General features: G+C 44.1%; 1 protein-coding gene across 10 annotated transcripts in view; it reads left to right on the top strand.

Annotated features, from left to right (window-relative positions):
• LOC139357626 (uncharacterized) overlaps positions 1-18,065 on the top strand; it is an 82,119-nt gene that overhangs the window by 13,461 nt on the left and 50,593 nt on the right. For 9 of the 10 annotated variants that reach the window (XR_011611192.1, XR_011611191.1, XM_071075849.1 and 6 more), the window contains 2 exons: positions 764-835; positions 15,335-15,506. Coding sequence is in view for 8 of the 10 variants with exons in the window: in XM_071075849.1 (XP_070931950.1) it covers positions 824-835; positions 15,335-15,506 (184 nt within the window). In the remaining 2 variants the exon portion in view is untranslated. The remainder of the gene's footprint in view (positions 1-763; positions 836-15,334; positions 15,507-18,065) is intronic. The other variant, XM_071075850.1, reaches the window with a different exon arrangement.

Here is an 18,065-nt window from a genome sequence, read left to right as displayed (position 1 = left end):
GCAAGAGCTTGTATTGAAGCACAAGCAAGCTCCACGTATGGTTTTGGACATGGAAGAAAGAGTACTCTTGGGGTGGAATGACTTAAGTTTTTAATAGAATTAGGATTTCTGTGGATTTTTCCCAAGTGATAGAAATTTTCTTCATCTAGCAGGCAGCCTCACCCAATTACATCTCTATGTTCATTTCTGAAACTCCTTTGTTAAAAACAAAACTAAATAGCAACAGAGAAGAAACTTTCTCAAAAAACTCTTATATCTGTCATTTCTCCTGTTCTCACAGAACTTCAAAATTGCTTTTTCTTTATTCCTTTTTTTTTTTCTATATCAGCTCATCAGTCTTTGTAGGTGACTTGGCTACCCCACTAATCTAATTGTCTTTTTGATAGTTTAATCAATATGGACACCAACTTAAGGCCATATGTGAGCCTTAAATGCATGATATTCCCTGTACTTGATTCCACAATTGATATTGTGTGAGGGAAGTTGGCCAAATATTCTCTTCTGTGAAGTCAGAATAACCACCGACCCTAAGAATCAACATTTTGACCAATTCTTTATATGTTGCAAACTATTCACACAACTAGAAAGTTTAGCCATTCACATCTCTTCCCCTGGTTTTAAGTCCCAGCTTCTGAGACTCAGAAAGTTTAGTCCCTTGAACTTTCTGTGGAAAATCTGTTGTAAAAACAGTTCAGACATTGGAAAATATAAAATAGCCCCCAGAGATCCTGATAAAGCTTCCTCTCCCCAAATCCCTCTACAGGTTTATCCATGAGAAAGTTTCTGAAAACTGATGAGAAAATACTGAGTAATTAATGCTGAAATGGGAAAGATGGTAAGTAAAAGCAAAAACCTGTTGATGGCATCTGTTCATATAGTTCCATGTGCCTTTTTACTCACCTGCACTGATAGGCAATGTAATGAAGTTTCCTTTTCAAACATAAAATGTAATTAAACAAAGCTTATCTTAAATTGGCTGGACCCACACAACTTGATTGAGATGTAAACAGCTGTCTTCATTTTGAAGCACCTACACTAGTCAAGCTTCTTTCTAACCTGCCCTTAGCGTTTGCCTGTTGGTCTGTCTTCCCTACTGGACTGTTAATCCCTTGGAGGCAGATTGTCTTGTTTCCCAGAGTTTTTCCAGCATATACCATGGCAGACAATTTTCTCCTTATCTATTCTATCTCGTAAGCCTCATCTAGTGCCTCCATCCTCGGGTGCATAGCCTAGTGACAGGCATGTAACAGATTTTGCCTGCAAGTGGTTGCTGAGCCATAAATGAAGTTGGCAACCTTCTTGTGGCAGTGAGTAACATATTTCTTTCCTCCCGATAGGCTTGGAATCCTCATCCCCATCTGGCAATTTTCTATCTTTTCTACACTCACAGTGGAGCCCACACCCCTCACAACCCCCTTGACTAAACCAGATGACAGCAAGAATGCCTAGTTCCAAGTGAGCAAGGGTGAAGCCTTAGGCTCTTGTCTCCTCCAGACCTCCTCTCTGCTGTGAAAATATACTGGGGGTGGGGGGTGGGGGAGTACTTAACCTCAAACTGAGAAAAAGGATGTCCTGAGCAAGTTTCATAGCATAGCAGCTCCCATCTGAAATGTGAAGCTTTGAAGGCCTGTTGCTACAGTAACCAGCTAGCTCCTGACTCCAATGCCTGTCTAATCTAAGGTGGAAATGTCCCAGAAACAGACCCCAGGCTGGCAGCTCTTAACTATGACCCATCTCATAAGCACATATCCAGCTGTAGCCTCTTGGTTGCCAGGGTGAAGGGGCCTCCGTATCGCCACAGGAAAAAAATCTGATGAATTCTGGGCTCAGAAAGGGTGTTGTTTTTTTTCCACTAACAGACTCTGCAACCCAGTCCCTGGTGAAAGGGCTCCACACCCACCCGTTTTGTGTGTATAATGCTGAGCTAAAGTGGGAAGGAGCAGTAACACCAAAGGAGGCTAATTCTCTTCCTGTCAGTAGGAGAGAGTCTGTGCCCCCAGTACGTGAAAAGGGAAGGCATGAAAAGGGAAAAATGAGCCTTCTGGAAGCACCTTCTTACCACAAGAAAACAGGTGATTCAGAGTATCTTCGAGACTCAGCCAGATTGTGTCTAACTCTTCAGGCAATAGGAAGGCAGAGATGGAGCCATTTCAGAGAAGAGATTTTTTTTTTTTTTAATCATTTTGTTCTTTGGAATTGTCACAGGATTATGATGTGGGTTCTCATAAAAATTTCCCTCACCCGAAACCCACCCAAAAGAAAGGCAGTGAAATGGGGAGGAACACACATTTGCCTGGCCTCAGAAGAACTGCCTTGTAGTCATGGGTTCTAGTGATCTCGGACCAATCTCTTCACTTCCCTGGACCTCAGTTTCTTCCATACAAAGAAGTTGAACTGGATCATAGAAAAGTCGCTGTCCAGCTTGGTAATATCAGATAGGGAGTGGAAGCTGTCTCTTAGTGCATGGCCAGATTCCGGAACAACGATGATGGTCTCCATGTTTCTCCTAAAAATGAATCTTATCTCAGTAGAGATTTCTTCCACCTCATTTGGGTCTCAATTTAAGGAAGGAAGAAAGGAAAGAAACCTTGGGATTCTCTTCTTGAAAGGAATATACTTGACTTTCTCTAGGCTTCTAGGATAAAAACTTCCTATCCTTCATTTTTCCTCTTTAAACCTGCCAAAATCAAGGTGACTAAAGATACTATAGAGATATGTAAAAGAAGCTGCATCCTTAAATTTTCATGGAGTCCAAGAGCCTGCTCACCACCAGTTAGCCTTTCCCAGGATGGTGGTGGCACTGATCATCCAAGTCACACTCTTATGTTCATGTCCCACAGCGTTTCCCATCAGCCATCTCATTTCATCTTTTCATCATTGCTCTGAGGAACAGACTTCACACATGTATAGGACTTTTTATATCACAAAGTATTTCATTTCCAATGTCTTATTTAGATCTTGACAATCACTGTTTAAGGTAATTTGGCAAGTTATTAATACTCATGTCCTCATTTTGCTGAAGAGGAAACTGAAATGCAGAGAATTTGTCTTCTGCCCAAGATCACTCGCCCAGTTTATTGGGAGGCAGCAGCACAGGGATTAAGAACATGGGCTATGCTGACAACCAACCAGGTAGAATCCCAGCTCTGCCAGTAGTTAGCTCTGTGTCCTTAGGAAAGTGATTTCACACTTCTGTGGCTTAGTTTTTCTTGTCCATTAAATGCTCATAAGAGTAGTGCTTTCCTCACAGAGATTGGGTGGGCAAGGGAGCTAAATGAGCTAATATATTTAAGAACAACCTCTAGCACACAGTGCATGATAAATGTCATTATTATTAGCAAAGCCAGGACCTGGGTCTTCCAACGTCTAGCTCAGTGGCATTTCTGCTGCCCTACACCAGGACTATCCTTTGTATACAGGTGTGAACCTAAAGCCTTCAGTGCTTCAATGAAAAGTTCACCCAAGGTCTTTCTGTTCAGTAAGTCTAGAGCTAAGGGCTCCTGGCACTCTGTTCAGTCCTTTTGCTGTTAAACCACGCTGCCCTCCGTTGCTCTGGGCAGAATGTCAAACCTTACGTTTTTAAAATTTATAAACCAAGCACTCTTATTTAATATCACTGACGGCCTGAAGGCAGACGCTCCCACTCTTCTGGGGAAGGGGGTCTTCTAATCTGCCATCTTAAGGAGAGAAAATGGCTTGATTAGGTAACTCACTGCAGTGGGCACATATTTATTACTGTCTCCCAGCCTTTTCTCATGCTGTTTGTCCACTGGAATTACCACTAGTGCCAGGCCATTTGAATATTTGACCATTTGTCTTAGAGTTCTCTGAGTACAAATCTTGTTTTCCATACCTTTATTAGGTACTTTTTAAGAATGAAGACTATGTTGTATGTTGGTTTGTACTCTCTCCTGCACATCAAAAATGCTTCGTAAATAGATATACAAATGTTTCTTGATTCATAAATTGATTGACTGTTTGATGCACTAATGGTCACCTCTAAGTGGTTAACAGTTGTCTCTTCCCATCTCTTAGTTGCAAGTTTCAGATGATCAAAGAATGCCTAGGTGGCATTCAACAGTACAGTGCCTCAGTAAAGGTAGAAGTTTTAGGAGCTGTACGTGCAAGAGTGAAAGAAGTTCTCTCTGCACCCAGAGGAGGTCGTTTGCTACAAAGCCTCAGAACCTGGCCTCTGCCTTGTCAACCTGCATGCTGTGTGCATGGAAAAACAGGCCTGAGCCAGGGCTTACCCTGTCACCCAAAGTCCACTCCATGTAGTGTGCCTGAACCAAACATGACCTTGTTCTACAGTTAAAAACAAGTGAAAGTCATCTGCTGGGGTCACTTGGTAATAAAGTCCTGCGACAGAAGGGGCTCTGCTTAAAGGGCAGCTCAAATCCAGGCATTAAAATAACCTAAATGGTGTCGTTTTCTGATCAAATTCCTTTCCCTGTCGGGTTTGTGATTTTTGAGCCTGAGAATGTCCCTCGCAGCTCAGGTTTCTCTGCTGTCACACTGATCTCAGGCCTGGAATGCAAGCACTGGCCATTGAGGTCTGATGTAACTATGTCACAATCCCAAAATGGAGAGACATTATCTCATAGATGGTGCAGCAGTCGGGCACCAGTGTGTGGCTGGCAGGCACAGCTCAGAATGCAGCCCTGGGCATATTCCACATCCACAGTTCTCAGTGGACACAGGGTCTGATGCCCCAGGCTCCAAGCCGTGCTCCAGTAAGTTAGGGTCTTGCACATCTTCATGCTCAGGAGTAGGGACAGGAAGACAGAGGCTGGGATGGAGATGGGCTTACTTCTGGGCCAGTCCAGTTGGTTTTCAGAAAGGTGATTCCTGGTCACAGGGCCCTTGAGCACCTGGAGGGCTTAGGCAGAGTGCAGACAGCAGCCATTCACATGAGAAGGCTCCACCCTGGAGGCAGCGCTGGAAGCCATCCTTCCTTAACTGGGCCTCTGGGGCAGGTGGGGCCTAGTGGCCTGTGAGGTAAACAGCCCTTTCAGCGCTTAGAGAATGAGACCTCAAGGGGAAACCATTAACCCTTTCCTAGAGTAATAGCATCAAAGTCCTAACCAAGTTGATCATGAAATCTCATTTGAATTCAGAGGAGCACCTTCTTATCCAGCCTTGAGGAATCAGGCCACTTCCTTCCTTCTTGATTAGCCTCTTCACACCCCTTATTTCCCATGGCTTTTCTGTGAGATGCTTTTGTTCCAACCAAGCCATTGCCAATTAGGCCATGCCCACCCCTGCCGACTCCCTCTGCTCGCTCTTTCCTTGCCTAAACAGTCTGCCTCTCTCATTTTGCCTGGTCCTTTGCTCAAGGTCCACATTAAACTCCCCCTGCTCGCCCAGGCATCTCTGAGTGCCTGAGTCCCCATTTCTGGAGCTCCTTCAGAACCAGTATCTGCGCCATGCATTGGATTCTTGGCACACACCTCCTTCCACCATCAGTACCTTCTCTTGTGTAGATGAGTGCATGTCCCTTAGGAGTGTCCTCTAGCACAGACTGTGTTTTATCTTTGGGTACTCCCAGAGCCTAGCAATGAGCCTTGCACACAACACTGACTCTTGAGAATGCTCTTAAACTCTGAAGGCATCTTAGAACCAAAACCTAAGACCACATCCAGGAATACAGCCTCGTTCCCCCGTCTCCCAGTGTCCTTACACACCAAGCACATGCCTGAATGTGAAGCCTCTCATTTGCTCTTTCCTCTACCTGGCATGGTTCACTCCCCTACTCCAGTGTCTCTACACAAATGCCACCTTCTCAGGCTTTCCTGACCACCCTGTCTAAAAAATAGCATTCCTTATCCTGTAATGCCTATCCTGCTGATTTTTCTTCATAGCACTTACTATTGATTTATTTTCTGTTGTTATACTATATTACATTACGCTACATTTAATTGTTTTAATTGACAAAACTGTATAGATTTATTGGGTACAACATGACATTTTGATATATGTATACATTATGGAATGGCTAAATCAAGTTATTTAACATATGTTTTATCTCACATCATTTTTTGTGGTGAGAACACTTAAAATCTCTCTGAGCAATTTTCAAATATACAATATATTGTTAACTGTAATCACCATGTTGTACAATAGGTCTCTTGAACTTATTCCTCCTGTCGAACTGAAATTTTGTGTCCTTTGACCAGCATCTCCCCAATCCTCCAACCCTTCAGCCTGTCAGCCACCGTTTTACTCGGTGGTTCTGTGAATCCAGCTCTTTAGAGTTCACATTTAAGTGAGACCATGCAGTGTTTGTCTTTCTGTGCCTGGCTTACATCACTTCAGGTTACATTATATATGTTTAAATCTTTCATTGTCTGTGGTTCCCATAAGAATGCAAGCCCCATGAGGGCCAACACCTTGCTTTATTCACAGCTCACCCTACAGCTCTGCCTTCAGCAATGTGAGGAATATCGTAGGTGCTCACTATTTGTTGAATGAGTGGATAGGTGAATGAATGAGCAAATGAATATTTTTCTGTAAATCAAGGACCACTCTGTGTGATAATGTGACATGCAGCCCACCACAGGATGATATAAGGCTTGTTTTCACAGAACCGAAGAGTATTTGAACTATAAAGGTCCTTGAGAGTAGGTCACCTTCCCAATTGTACAGAGTAGGAAACTGAGTCCCAGAGAGGGACTCAGATGGAAATGAACACTTGGAAAGTTAATATCTTTGATTTCTAATACTTCTTCCTAGAGCATAGTCCGACGTAACAGTTCATCTGGCGAGATTCTGAGTTACCAATTTTCTGTAGGTTTTGCATTAGAATAATTTTATAAAAGCAAACGAGAACAAGGCCAATAGCATAAAATTTCACTCCTTCACACTCCCAAGTGTTTTTCAAGGCATTACAGAAAAGGAAGCATCTATGCTAGTTGGTCCAGCATCCCTTTAGAAGCTTAGAGCTGCAGAAATACTGTTGGAACATTGTTTCTTTATTCTTCCCATCCTTACTGTGTTGGGCCGAACCCTGAGGACTGTCTGCCTTGGAACAGAGAGGAAATCCAAGCATATGTGCAAAGCTGAGCTGCCCTTTCAGCCCCAGGTCTTCAATGGGCCTTCTCCCCAGGCACCTGCGAAATGCCAGCAGGATCATTGCTGGTGGAGGGGTCCCACTCAGTGCACCCCTAGGAATGGCTCAGCCGCACTGTGGGTGTAAACATTAATCACACAACAGTCATTATACATATTCCTTTTTTATTCTCCAGAGAGTGCCAGGAAAAGTCCTGCCCAGTCAAAAGTCGTCTTGTAGCTGGGCATTGAGAGTGATTGCCCCTCTCTCTCCTTGTAAGATTATGTTTGACAGCAATGAAAACCAACAGTTTAACAGCAGTAATCTCTTGGCAGGACAGATTGATATGAGCCTTGTCCCAAAACAAAGTAATCCTTTCAGGGAAGTGTATTTCAAGTTGAGCTCACGTTCCCAAGATGCTGAGATTCTTATGTGGCTGACACAGGAGCCGAGGCTGAGCCCCAGCCAGGGACATCCAACGATTGCCAGTAACACCACGGAGCTGAGTGAAGATTCAGGGGCTGAGTGTGTTCCTGAGTGCTTCAAACTGGGGGACCTGGAAACACCAGGGGACTCCTGGGGAAAGGCTGTCAACTCCAGCCTGCTCTTCCTAAATGGCCTTGTTAGTGACTTCAACCCTAGCAGTGAGGCATGTGGGTCAGAATAACATTCCCTTTCTTTTCCCTTCACTCTCTTTTCTCCACGGTTCCTTTCCATAACTTCTTTATTTGCTGCCTAGAGGAGCTTTCTGGACATTTTGTCTCCAGGAATCATGATATGTCACCTGTGCCTGACAACTTATGACCTCACATGCCTGGTCTTCTACGCCAAGGTAGCTGTAAAGACTTGCTTTCTAGGCTGGGTTTCCCTGCACAGGCCCACTGAACCACTCAAACCTCAGAGGTGGAAGTGCCCAGCGGTCCTCGTGGTCAGTTGGGGATAACGGAGTCATTTCTGCAGCCCAACTTCTGAAATTCCACAAGAGGGCGCCCAAGGGCTCCCAGGTCTGGCCACACCCGTGGCCTTGAGGCCGGAAGGTGGCGCTGTTGCTTTAGCCATCAAGAAAGGCAAAGCTGTGAACACCGGGATGGGGACGTCCCTGGGTGCGGAGGGTGATACCTAGAGGCGATGCTGTGCCTGTGGCGGCCACGCGGTGCCACCCACTCCGGGGAGCAAAGCCAAGCGCCGGACGCGGGGTATGGGAGAGAAGAGCCACCTGACTCAAGGGAGGGCTCTGGGTGAGGAGCCAGCCTCCTCCGGCTCCGATTCCCGCTGCTCTGCTGCTTTGCCCGGAGGCCTTGAAGGAAGTCATTCACTCTTCCTCCCCCACAGCTTCCTAGGCCTTCCGTGTGCTCAGCGGAAATTCACAAACTCTCTGGTGGCAGGTGAGCTTTGGATTCAGGAGTGAAAAGACAAAGCCCTGTCCTGGTGAATGGAAAGGGGAGGCAGGCGCATCATCAGAAAGTCACCGTGTGAGGAGAGACGTGGCGGCACAGAGGTGCACACAGCAGCCCCCAGAAGAAGGACTTCCCCCCCCTGGGGAAGCTGGGCTGGCAGGGCTGGGCCAGCGAAGCCTTCCTGGTGGTTCTAGGCAGTTTTAGGTGTTAGGCGTCGCCTTGGGAAAGATGAGGAAAAGGCAGTGTAGGCCAGGCGACGGCCGGAGCAGAGGCAGCGCGGCAGTGCTGGCATGTGGGTGGGTGGCGGTAAGGAAGGCAGTGGATGAGGATGCAGGGAGCAGATGGGCTGGGTTGCAGGCTGGGCCTCCATGGCCCTCTATGGGTTTTGTGATCAACATGCTTTGTGGAGTTACAACAAGCAATGGTGGCCCTAACACATACATTCATTTATAGGTCCATAAATCTGCATTCATAGAGATGAATGAGTAATCCCCAGGGTGAAGGAGAACTGGAAGAGACACTGGAGCCAGGTCCACCCTTGGACAGGTTTTACCTTGACTTGGCGTCATCACTAGGCACTGGGTTTTCTCTCTCTCTCCTTCTTCCCTGACCAAGAAATACACCAAATTCATTATGATATCGACTTGTCATGATCTGAAATTGAAGAGCAACCATATATTTATTTGGCAAGATAAATACACACATTCTTTACATAAGATTACTAGCCGCCAGTTTCTGAAAGCATATATTGTCATTTATTTGCCAAAACAAAGCTACATGCCCACATGGTATAGATGGGAAAGATGAGGCCCAGAGCTCAGGTGCATGGCTGAGGTCACCCAATTCGGGGATGGTGGTGCTGGCACTTCTGTCTGGGCTGCTTCACCTGGCCACACACTCTCCACTCCATGCAGGCCGCACCTCTCTGGGGCCTAGTAGGGTTTATCGCCCAGCTTAGTATCACTAGTACTGAGCACACTCATTCTGTGAAAGACACGGCACCGTGATCTGTAGGGTCTAAAGCTAAGAGTCCATGTCACATACAGAATGGCACTGTTCACAGAAAGAGGACAGATGCTGCACGGCTGGTCTCAGTTGTTCATTCTGAACCCCCACACTCCAGCGTGAGTACCAAATGGTCATGAGCATTGATGGAGCGTACCATGTACCTGAGTTCTAAAGACACAGGACTGTGTCTGAGCTGCCACAACAGAATACCATATCAAGTGGCTGATAAGAAAAAAAAAAAAAAAAAAAAAAAAAACCTTTCTCACAATCTGGAGACCAAGGTTCAATGTCAAATGATAGCCCGTTTCCTCATAGATCCTATCTTCTCACTGTAACCTCACATGTCAGAAGAGATAAACAAGCTCCCTTACGCCCCTTTTATAAGGGCACTCATCCCATTCATGTGGGCTCTACCCTCAAGACCAAATCACCTCCCAAAGGCTCAACCTCCTAATATCATCACCTTGGTGTTTAGGATTTCAATGTGTAAATTTTGGGGGGACACAAACGTTCAGACCAAGGATAGGATGGGTTCTCAAATGTACTACTTTATATGATTAGCAACCACAGCACGTGGCTAGAGCAGTAAGATGCTTGTTGGCATTTGTGACTATGTTGCAGGAAGGGCCATCCAAGAGCGTCTATGACTTGGTGCACCCTCAGTTCAAATGGCATCTTTCCCAGATGCTCAGTCTCCAAACAGAAAGCAGCCTGCAGTTTCATGTTTTAAAGTTTCAGCTACAGAGATCCTTTGCCAGTGTATTGAAGTTTGTGGAGAGAATGTTTTTAATCAACAAAATGTACTGAAGTGATGTGCAAAGTTCCAGGAAGGAATAAAGCCCACCAATGAGGCAGAGAGAAGTGGAAGTCTAGCAAAGACAAATGAAGTACCCCATGCTCGGCTTCACTGGAAAGAAGCTAAATCCAGCATGAGGACTGTGAAAAAACACAGTTCCTGAGGAGAGAGCAAATGACAAGCAAATGGTCCACAGAATAACATATAAATTAGCCTCAGACTTCCTGAGAGAAGCTAAAGAGACCATGTCTCCAAAGCTCACAATCGCTGGACGATGATATTAAATCCCAAAGAGGGGAAATAACTTGCTCTAATAGCAATAGCTAACATCAGAGATGGCTCACAGCACGTCAAGGCCTGGTTTCAATGCTCTGTGTGGATTCACTCACTTAATTCTCCCGAAGACTGCATGAAGTGTGAGGATCCCCACCCCATGTACAGATGGAGGAGTTGAAACTTGGAGAGAGAAGTAACTCACCCCACTTACCCAGTTAGTAAAGGGCAGAGCTGGGATTCAAACCCAGGAAGCCTAGCTCCCAGTGGATCCTCGCAACCAATTTATTTATTGCTAGCTCCAAGTACAGCAGCAAATCAACAACGGAGCCAAGATTAAAACTCTGATAATGACCCAGCTCCTAGTTTCTGTTCTTTCCACCATTTCACTCTTTCCCCAAATAGGTCCAGAAGACTCTCTCCTCAGAGCAGTGGCCCTTGCTGGTCCCTCTGTCTGAATGCTCCCCTCTTAGATTTGCAAAGAGCCTGCCCCTTCAATTGCTTTTCTGACCACCCCCAACAAAATAGCAACACCCTCCCACTCTCTGTAACCCTGGCATGTCTACTCCCTACTCTGCTTCATTCACTGGTAACCATTTCACCACCTACTATACTATTACTATATTTACTTTTTTTTTTTTTAATTTTTTTGGTTTAATGTCTTCTCCTACTAAAATGCAAGCTTCACAAAGAGAAACATCTTTGCCTTCTTCCATGCTAATATCTCCAGTGCCTGGCACATATAAACATTTGGTAAACATTTAATGAATAACTAAATGAATAAAGAAATGGGCAAATCATAAATAAATAAATTGCATGTGCAAAGCAAAGAACTCAGGCACTCCGTGCCATGGGTCAGAAGTCCTACTTGATAGCTTGTTACTGAGATGCTATGCAAACATCCAAATCCAGTTCAAATTCTACCTCCTTCAGGAAATCTTCCAAATATTTCCACTCACTGAGTTACTCACTGAGAGCTGAGTCACTCCAGGAATTTTCTATTAAGCTGTAGGAACTTCTGAAAGGGAGGATGTAATATATCAATTACCAGCAATTAACACTTTTGAATATATTAAACAATACATGTACAACATTTTATAGATAACAGATCTGAACTAAAATACAGCTGGCATGGAGTGGCACAAAGAACATGCCAGTCATGGTGCTAGGTACTTTGCATGCTGTACTAATTGCTAAATATTCCCAGCTTTGTGCCTTCCTGGCACCTGTGAGAATTGTACTTCCCAAACTCTTCCTGGTTGAGTGATAGATACCATGTGACCAGTTCTAGCCAATCAGACATGAGCAAACCTGCTATTCACTTTAAAGTGCTAATGAGACATCCTTCAGAGCTCTCTTTTCCTTTTGGCTTAGTCAACCAGTAACCTTCAAAAAAGTGGTTACGGGGCTGCTCAGTCAGCCTGAGTCCCTGTAGACCCCCATGTCTCCAGTCTTATTCCAGCTAAACTGCACAGCAATCTTTTGAGGTAATCTGTGCTATCTTCATTCTACAGATAAAGGAAAGGGCTCCGAGATAAGAAGTGATTTGCCCAAGTCACACAGGTAGTAAGCAACAGCCAGGAGTGGAGGACAGGTCTGATGCTAGAACCTGTAACTTTTACCTACTTGTATTCTCTCTCCCAATCTTACAGAATAAAAATAAGGAATACGACAATGGGAATATCAGCTGTTTCCTGGAAAACAGAAGCTTTGTTTGGGCACCACAGCTTTGGGCTATTGGGGGTTAAGAAGAGTCAATAGGACACTGGGATCATGGGAAATAATTATAAAAACGGGTGGTGTAGGGCAGGAAGTGCCACTGACAACATTCTCCCAGTTTGTATTTTTGTTTGTTGGAGAATTAGAATCCTTGGTCTTTGGTAGACAAAAACTACATGATTATCTCAATAGATGCAGAAAAGGCCTTCAACAAAATTCAACAGCCCTTCATGCTAAAAATTCTCAATAAACCAGGTATTGATGGAACGTATCTCAAAATAAGAGCTATTTATGACAGACCCACAGCCAATATCATAGTGAATGGGCAAAAACTGGAAGCATTCCCTTTGAAAACTGGCATGAGACAGGGATGCCCTCTCTCACCACTCCTGTTCAGCATAGTGTTGGAAGTTCTGGCCAGGGCGATCAGGCAAGAGAAAGAAAGGATATTCAATTAAGAAAAGAAGAAGTCACATTGCCTCTGTTTGCAGATGTCACGATTGTATATTTAGAAAACCCCATCATCTCAGGCCAAAATCTCCTTAAGCTGATAAGCAACTTCAGCAAAGTCTCAGGATGCAAAATCAATGTGCAAAAATCGCAAACATTCTTATACACCAATAATAGACAGAAAGCCAAATCATGAATGAATTCCCATTCACAACTGCTGCAAAGAGAATAAAATACCTAGGAATACAACTTACAAGGGATGTGAAGGACCTCTTCAAGGAGAACTACAAACCACTGCTCAACGAAATAAAAGAGGACACAAACAAATGGAAGAACATTCCATGCTCATGGATAGGAAGAGTCAATATCATGAAAATAGCCATACTGCCCAAGGTGATTTTTAGACTACCCCATCAAGCTACCAGTGAGTTTCTTCACAGAATTGGAAAAAACTAAAGTTCATATGGAACCAAAAAAGAGCCCACATTGCCAAGACAATCCTAAGCGAAAAGAATAAAGCTGGAGGCATCACGCTACCTGACTTCAAACTATACTCCAAGGCTACGATAACCAAAATAGCATGGTACTGGTACCAAAACAGAGATATAGACCAATGGAACAGAACAGAGGCCTCAGAAATAACACCACACATCTACAGCCATCTGATCTTTGACAAACCTGACAAAAACAAGAAATGGGGAAAGGATTCCGTATTTAATAAATGGTGCTGGGAAAACTGGCTAACCATAAGTAGAAAGCTGAAACTGGATCCCTTCCTTACACCTTATGCAAAAATTAATTCAAGATGGACTAAAGACTTAAATATTAGACCTAAAACCATAAAAACCCTAGAAGAAAACCTAGGCGATACCATTCAGGACATAGGCATAGACAAGGATTTCATGACTAAAACACCAAAAGCAATGGCAACAAAAGCCAAAATTGACAAATGGGATCTAACTAAACTAAAGAGCCTCTGCATAGCAAAAGAAACTACCATCAGAGTGAACAGGCAACCTACAGAATGGGAGAAAATTTTTGCAATCTACCCATCTGACAAAGGGCTAATATCCAGAATCTACAAAGAACTTAAACAAATTTACAAGAAAAAAAATCAAACAACCCCATCAAAAAGTGGGCAAAGGATATGAACAGACGCTTCTCAAGAGAAGACATTTATGCAGCCAACAGACACATGAAAAAATGCTCATCATAACTGGTCATCAGAGAAATGCAAATCAAAACCACAATGAGATACCATCTCACACCAGTTAGAATGGTGATCATTAAAAAGTCAGGAAACCACAGATGATGGGGAGGATGTGGAGAAATAGGGATGCTTTTACACTGTTGGTGGGACTGTAAACTGGTTCAACCATTGTGGAAGACAGTGTGGCGATTCCTCAGGGATCTAGAACTAGAAATACCATTTGACCCAGCAATCCCATTACTGGGTATATACCCAAAGGATTATAAATCATGCTACTATAAAGACACATGCACACGTATGTTTATTGTGGCACTATTCACAATAGCAAAGACTTGGAACCAACCCAAATGTCCATCAATGATAGACTGGATTAAGAAAATGTGGCACATATACACCATGGAATTCTATGCAGCCATAAAAAAGGATGAGTTCATGTCGTTTGTAGGGACATGAATGAAGTTGGAAACCGTCATTCTGAACAAACTATCACAAGGACAGAAAACCAAACACCGCATGTTCTCACTCATAGGTGGGAATTGAACAATGAGAACACCTGGACACAGGGTGGGGAACATCACATGCCAGGGCCTGTCAGGGGCTGGGGAGCTGGAGGAGGGATAGCATTAGGAGAAATACCTAATGTAAATGACGAGTTAATGGGTGCAGGAAACCAATATGGCACATGTATACATATGTAACAAACCTGCACATTGTGCACATGTACCCTAGAACTTAAAGTATAATTTTTTTAAAAAGTATATATATAAAAGACTCCTTGGTCTTTGGTTTGATTCTTTCTCACTGCACATGCATCAGTCAGGAAGTCAACACACAGAGTGAGCTCTTCCTTTGGGTGTGCAGTGTGCTGAGGGCATCTTGATGGGCCCAGCGCTCACAACCCCACTTTCAAGGACCTGCAGGCTTTTCTGTTGACCCCCACTTCTGCTTTAAGCTTTTAAACTTCTGTGTGGTTCTATTCCTTGTGCACCCAGAGTTCTACTTGTTCATGTGGTTGTTAGGTATAGAGATGGGAAAGCGCCTCTGAATACACAATACAGAGATATGTTACATATGTGAACCTGGAGGATTGGGGGTAGGATACCGTCTGTCTCTAGTCTCATATTCCGTTTTTAAAGGAGGGAAGATATAAATGTATTTCCATCAACATGGAGATTCATTAGGAGAAAGGGGCAGAGAATCAGATTCTGAAAAGGAGCCACTATAAATACTATAACCAAACAGAATCTGCCAGGCTAGAGGGAATTGCACCTCCTCACTGCACAAGATTAGCTAATGCCAGTGAAGCTATTGGAGTGCTTCTGAAGAAATCAAATTGTTGTTGTTATGATTATGCTGTTAGATATTTCTTTCTTGAGATTCTAAATGGGTTTGTTTAGTGCCTTATTGGTCCATTCCTGCATCTCTGCTTCCAGAACCCAAGAACAAGTTTTCTGGATCACATAGGCTCCTCTGCTGCTTCCTCAGAAACAGAGAAGGTACTTGGTGCTGAAGAAAGAGAAGGAGACAGAGACTGGGAAGGAGAAGGAAGTCGGCAGAAAGAAGAAAGAGGCACAAGAAAGAGAGAAGGGGAGCTAAAAGCAAGAGGTAAGAACAGATCTCAGTTCTTCATTTCTGCTTGAGGACTCATTGAGGCATTGCATTGGTTTAGGAGAGCAAATGAGGTGTGACGTGTTATAGAAAGTGGATCTTAAAGCTCTTACTGTAAATAACCCATAATAAGTAAAACTTTTGCTAGGCAAGAAAAAAAGGTATCTAAAGAGAAAAGAGACGTTGACCTACATAGAACAGACCATTATTGTAGAAATGGGAAGGGCCAAACCATTCTCATGCTGAGCATAAATTTCCCCCTCTCTAAGGCGATTGACCATCTGAGTTTGTTTGGGAACTGTTTTGGTTTTAGCAGTGAAAGTCTTGGATCCCCAGGAATTCCCTCAGGCCCAAGCAAACTAGGATGGTAGGTCACCCCACCCCTGCCTGAAATGTCCTCCTCCCATGCCACCCCTCTCACCTCACCTCTTAATGAAGGTGTCCAGCTGCGACTTTAAACACAATCTCCTCCACAGAGCGTTCCACGATCCTCAAGCAGAACTGGTTCTTTTTTTTTTTTTTGAGACGGAGTCTGGCTCTGTCGCGCAGGCTGGAGTGCAGTGGCCGGATCTCAGCTCACTGCAAGCTCCGCCTCCCGGGTTTACGCCATTCTCCTGCCTCAGCCTCCGGAGTAGCTGGGACTACAGGCGCCCGCCACCTCGCCCGGCTAGTTTTTTGTATTTTTTAGTAGAGACGGGGTTTCACCGTGTTAGCCAGGATGGTCTCCATCTCCTGACCTCGTGATCCGCCCGTCTCGGCCTCCCAAAGAGAACTGGTTCTTATCTCTGTGTTCCACGGGGCCTTTTACATAACTCAACAATAGCGCTTACTAATCGTATGCTGTTTCCCACTAAAATGTCTTTCTCTCTGACACAGTGTAAACTCTTTAAAAGTAATAATCTCATATTTGAATCTCTGGTTCATATAATTTTCTGATTATATGAATGAATAAACAAAGGAGCAAAGGAAGTTTGAGAAAACTACGCGTAAATTATTCACTACTAAATATTAAACATTACTTGAGATATTCCCACCAGCACCGAACTACCTGGACATGAGAGCAAATTCTGAAGGTCTGGATCACAGGCAGACAAACAGGAATGCTTGGAAGGCAGAAGCCTCCCGCACAACATTTTTCACCTGCTGCTAATATGCTACCCATAGTTTCCACCATTAAAAATCTATTCTTTTGGGTTAAGCCAAATTTCTCCCTTGCATAGAACCTGCCCAGACTATTGTTTAAAATCTTATTTTGCTATTCACCCAGGTGACTGGCTTAGCATTCATAGCAATCACCCCAGCATTGAGGTCTTGCTCAAATAGCCTAAGGTACCTGGCAACATAGAAATGGCTCTATTTCTAGATGATAAATACCTCAATTATAAGGATTAAAATGTTCTCTGGGATATTCTATTAAGTGGTTTGGTCCCAAAAGACCCCAAGCAAAGGCTTTGCTATTATTTTTTTGCTAACAATTCGGCTAGGAGGAGGACTGCGTCCCATCTGCTCATGAAGACTAAGTTGGTAAGAATTTGTGCTGTGCTCGTTAGAACCCAGATTACCTGCAACTGTATCTACCATGGGTTCTGGGAGCTAAGTGGCTTCCCTAAGCCTGGACTTAAAGTGTTCTGTGAGAAGTGTATTTCTTTCTAGAAGTGGGTGGAAGGTGGAGGGGTAGGAACCATGTTGGGCACATCTGTGAAGAGAGAATGTGACAGACCTCTGGAAGTGTTGGCAATGGAAAGGTGTGGAAAGTGATATAGTCTTAGAGGGAACATTACGTGACCGGGGAAAATAGGTTTCTTTGTGGGCAAAGGGAGGTAAGACATAAGAAGTCGGAGCGAATGGTCTTCAGAATAAATATCCAGAACCTCACTTGAAAACACCAGGAAGATATCACGGTGGCCCCGAGCAGAGAGGAGAGGCAACACAAGATTACATTTGCAGACTTAGTTATGAAATTGTATAATTTGAGGCCTAATTTGTTTTGAATGTTCCTGCCTTTTCGGCCTCTTTAGTTTATAATCTAAAACCATCTTGTGAAATAGTTTGAACCTGGATCTAAGTTGAACATGAAACACAGCTGAGTGTGAAAGAAAGTAAGTGTGCCACAAATCTGAATGAGAAATAACTTAAGATCATTCAATAAATCCCTAACTGGAACACTATGTGAAGGGCGCGGAGCAAACTTTCACACCTCCACTCACCTGCCAGCCTGGGGTACAGAGGGGTCGGGGAGGGTACGGGGAGAACTCTGCCTGCTGTGGTGAGAACTCGCCACGGGGACTATGCAGGCCCAGCGCTGGATCAGGCAGGCAGATTCCTGCTCAGTGTGTGCCTACAGTCTGTCTGACCTAAAACAGGAGCCACTGGAGACTATTTTCTCTCAGTTGTAAACCTTACACATGATAACTGGCCAATGACATGAGGCTGATGGGTATAATATTAGATTATATGTGATATTTTATAGTAAACAGAGGATGAGCTCTGGAGCCATGCAGACCTGGACTTGAATCTCAGCTCTGTCCTTCACCCCTCTGTGATACAGGGAGTGGA

This window comes from Macaca nemestrina, chromosome 12, assembly GCF_043159975.1.
Source record: "Macaca nemestrina isolate mMacNem1 chromosome 12, mMacNem.hap1, whole genome shotgun sequence".
NCBI lineage: Eukaryota > Metazoa > Chordata > Mammalia > Primates > Cercopithecidae > Macaca > Macaca nemestrina.
This window is presented reverse-complemented; position numbering and strand designations above follow the sequence as displayed.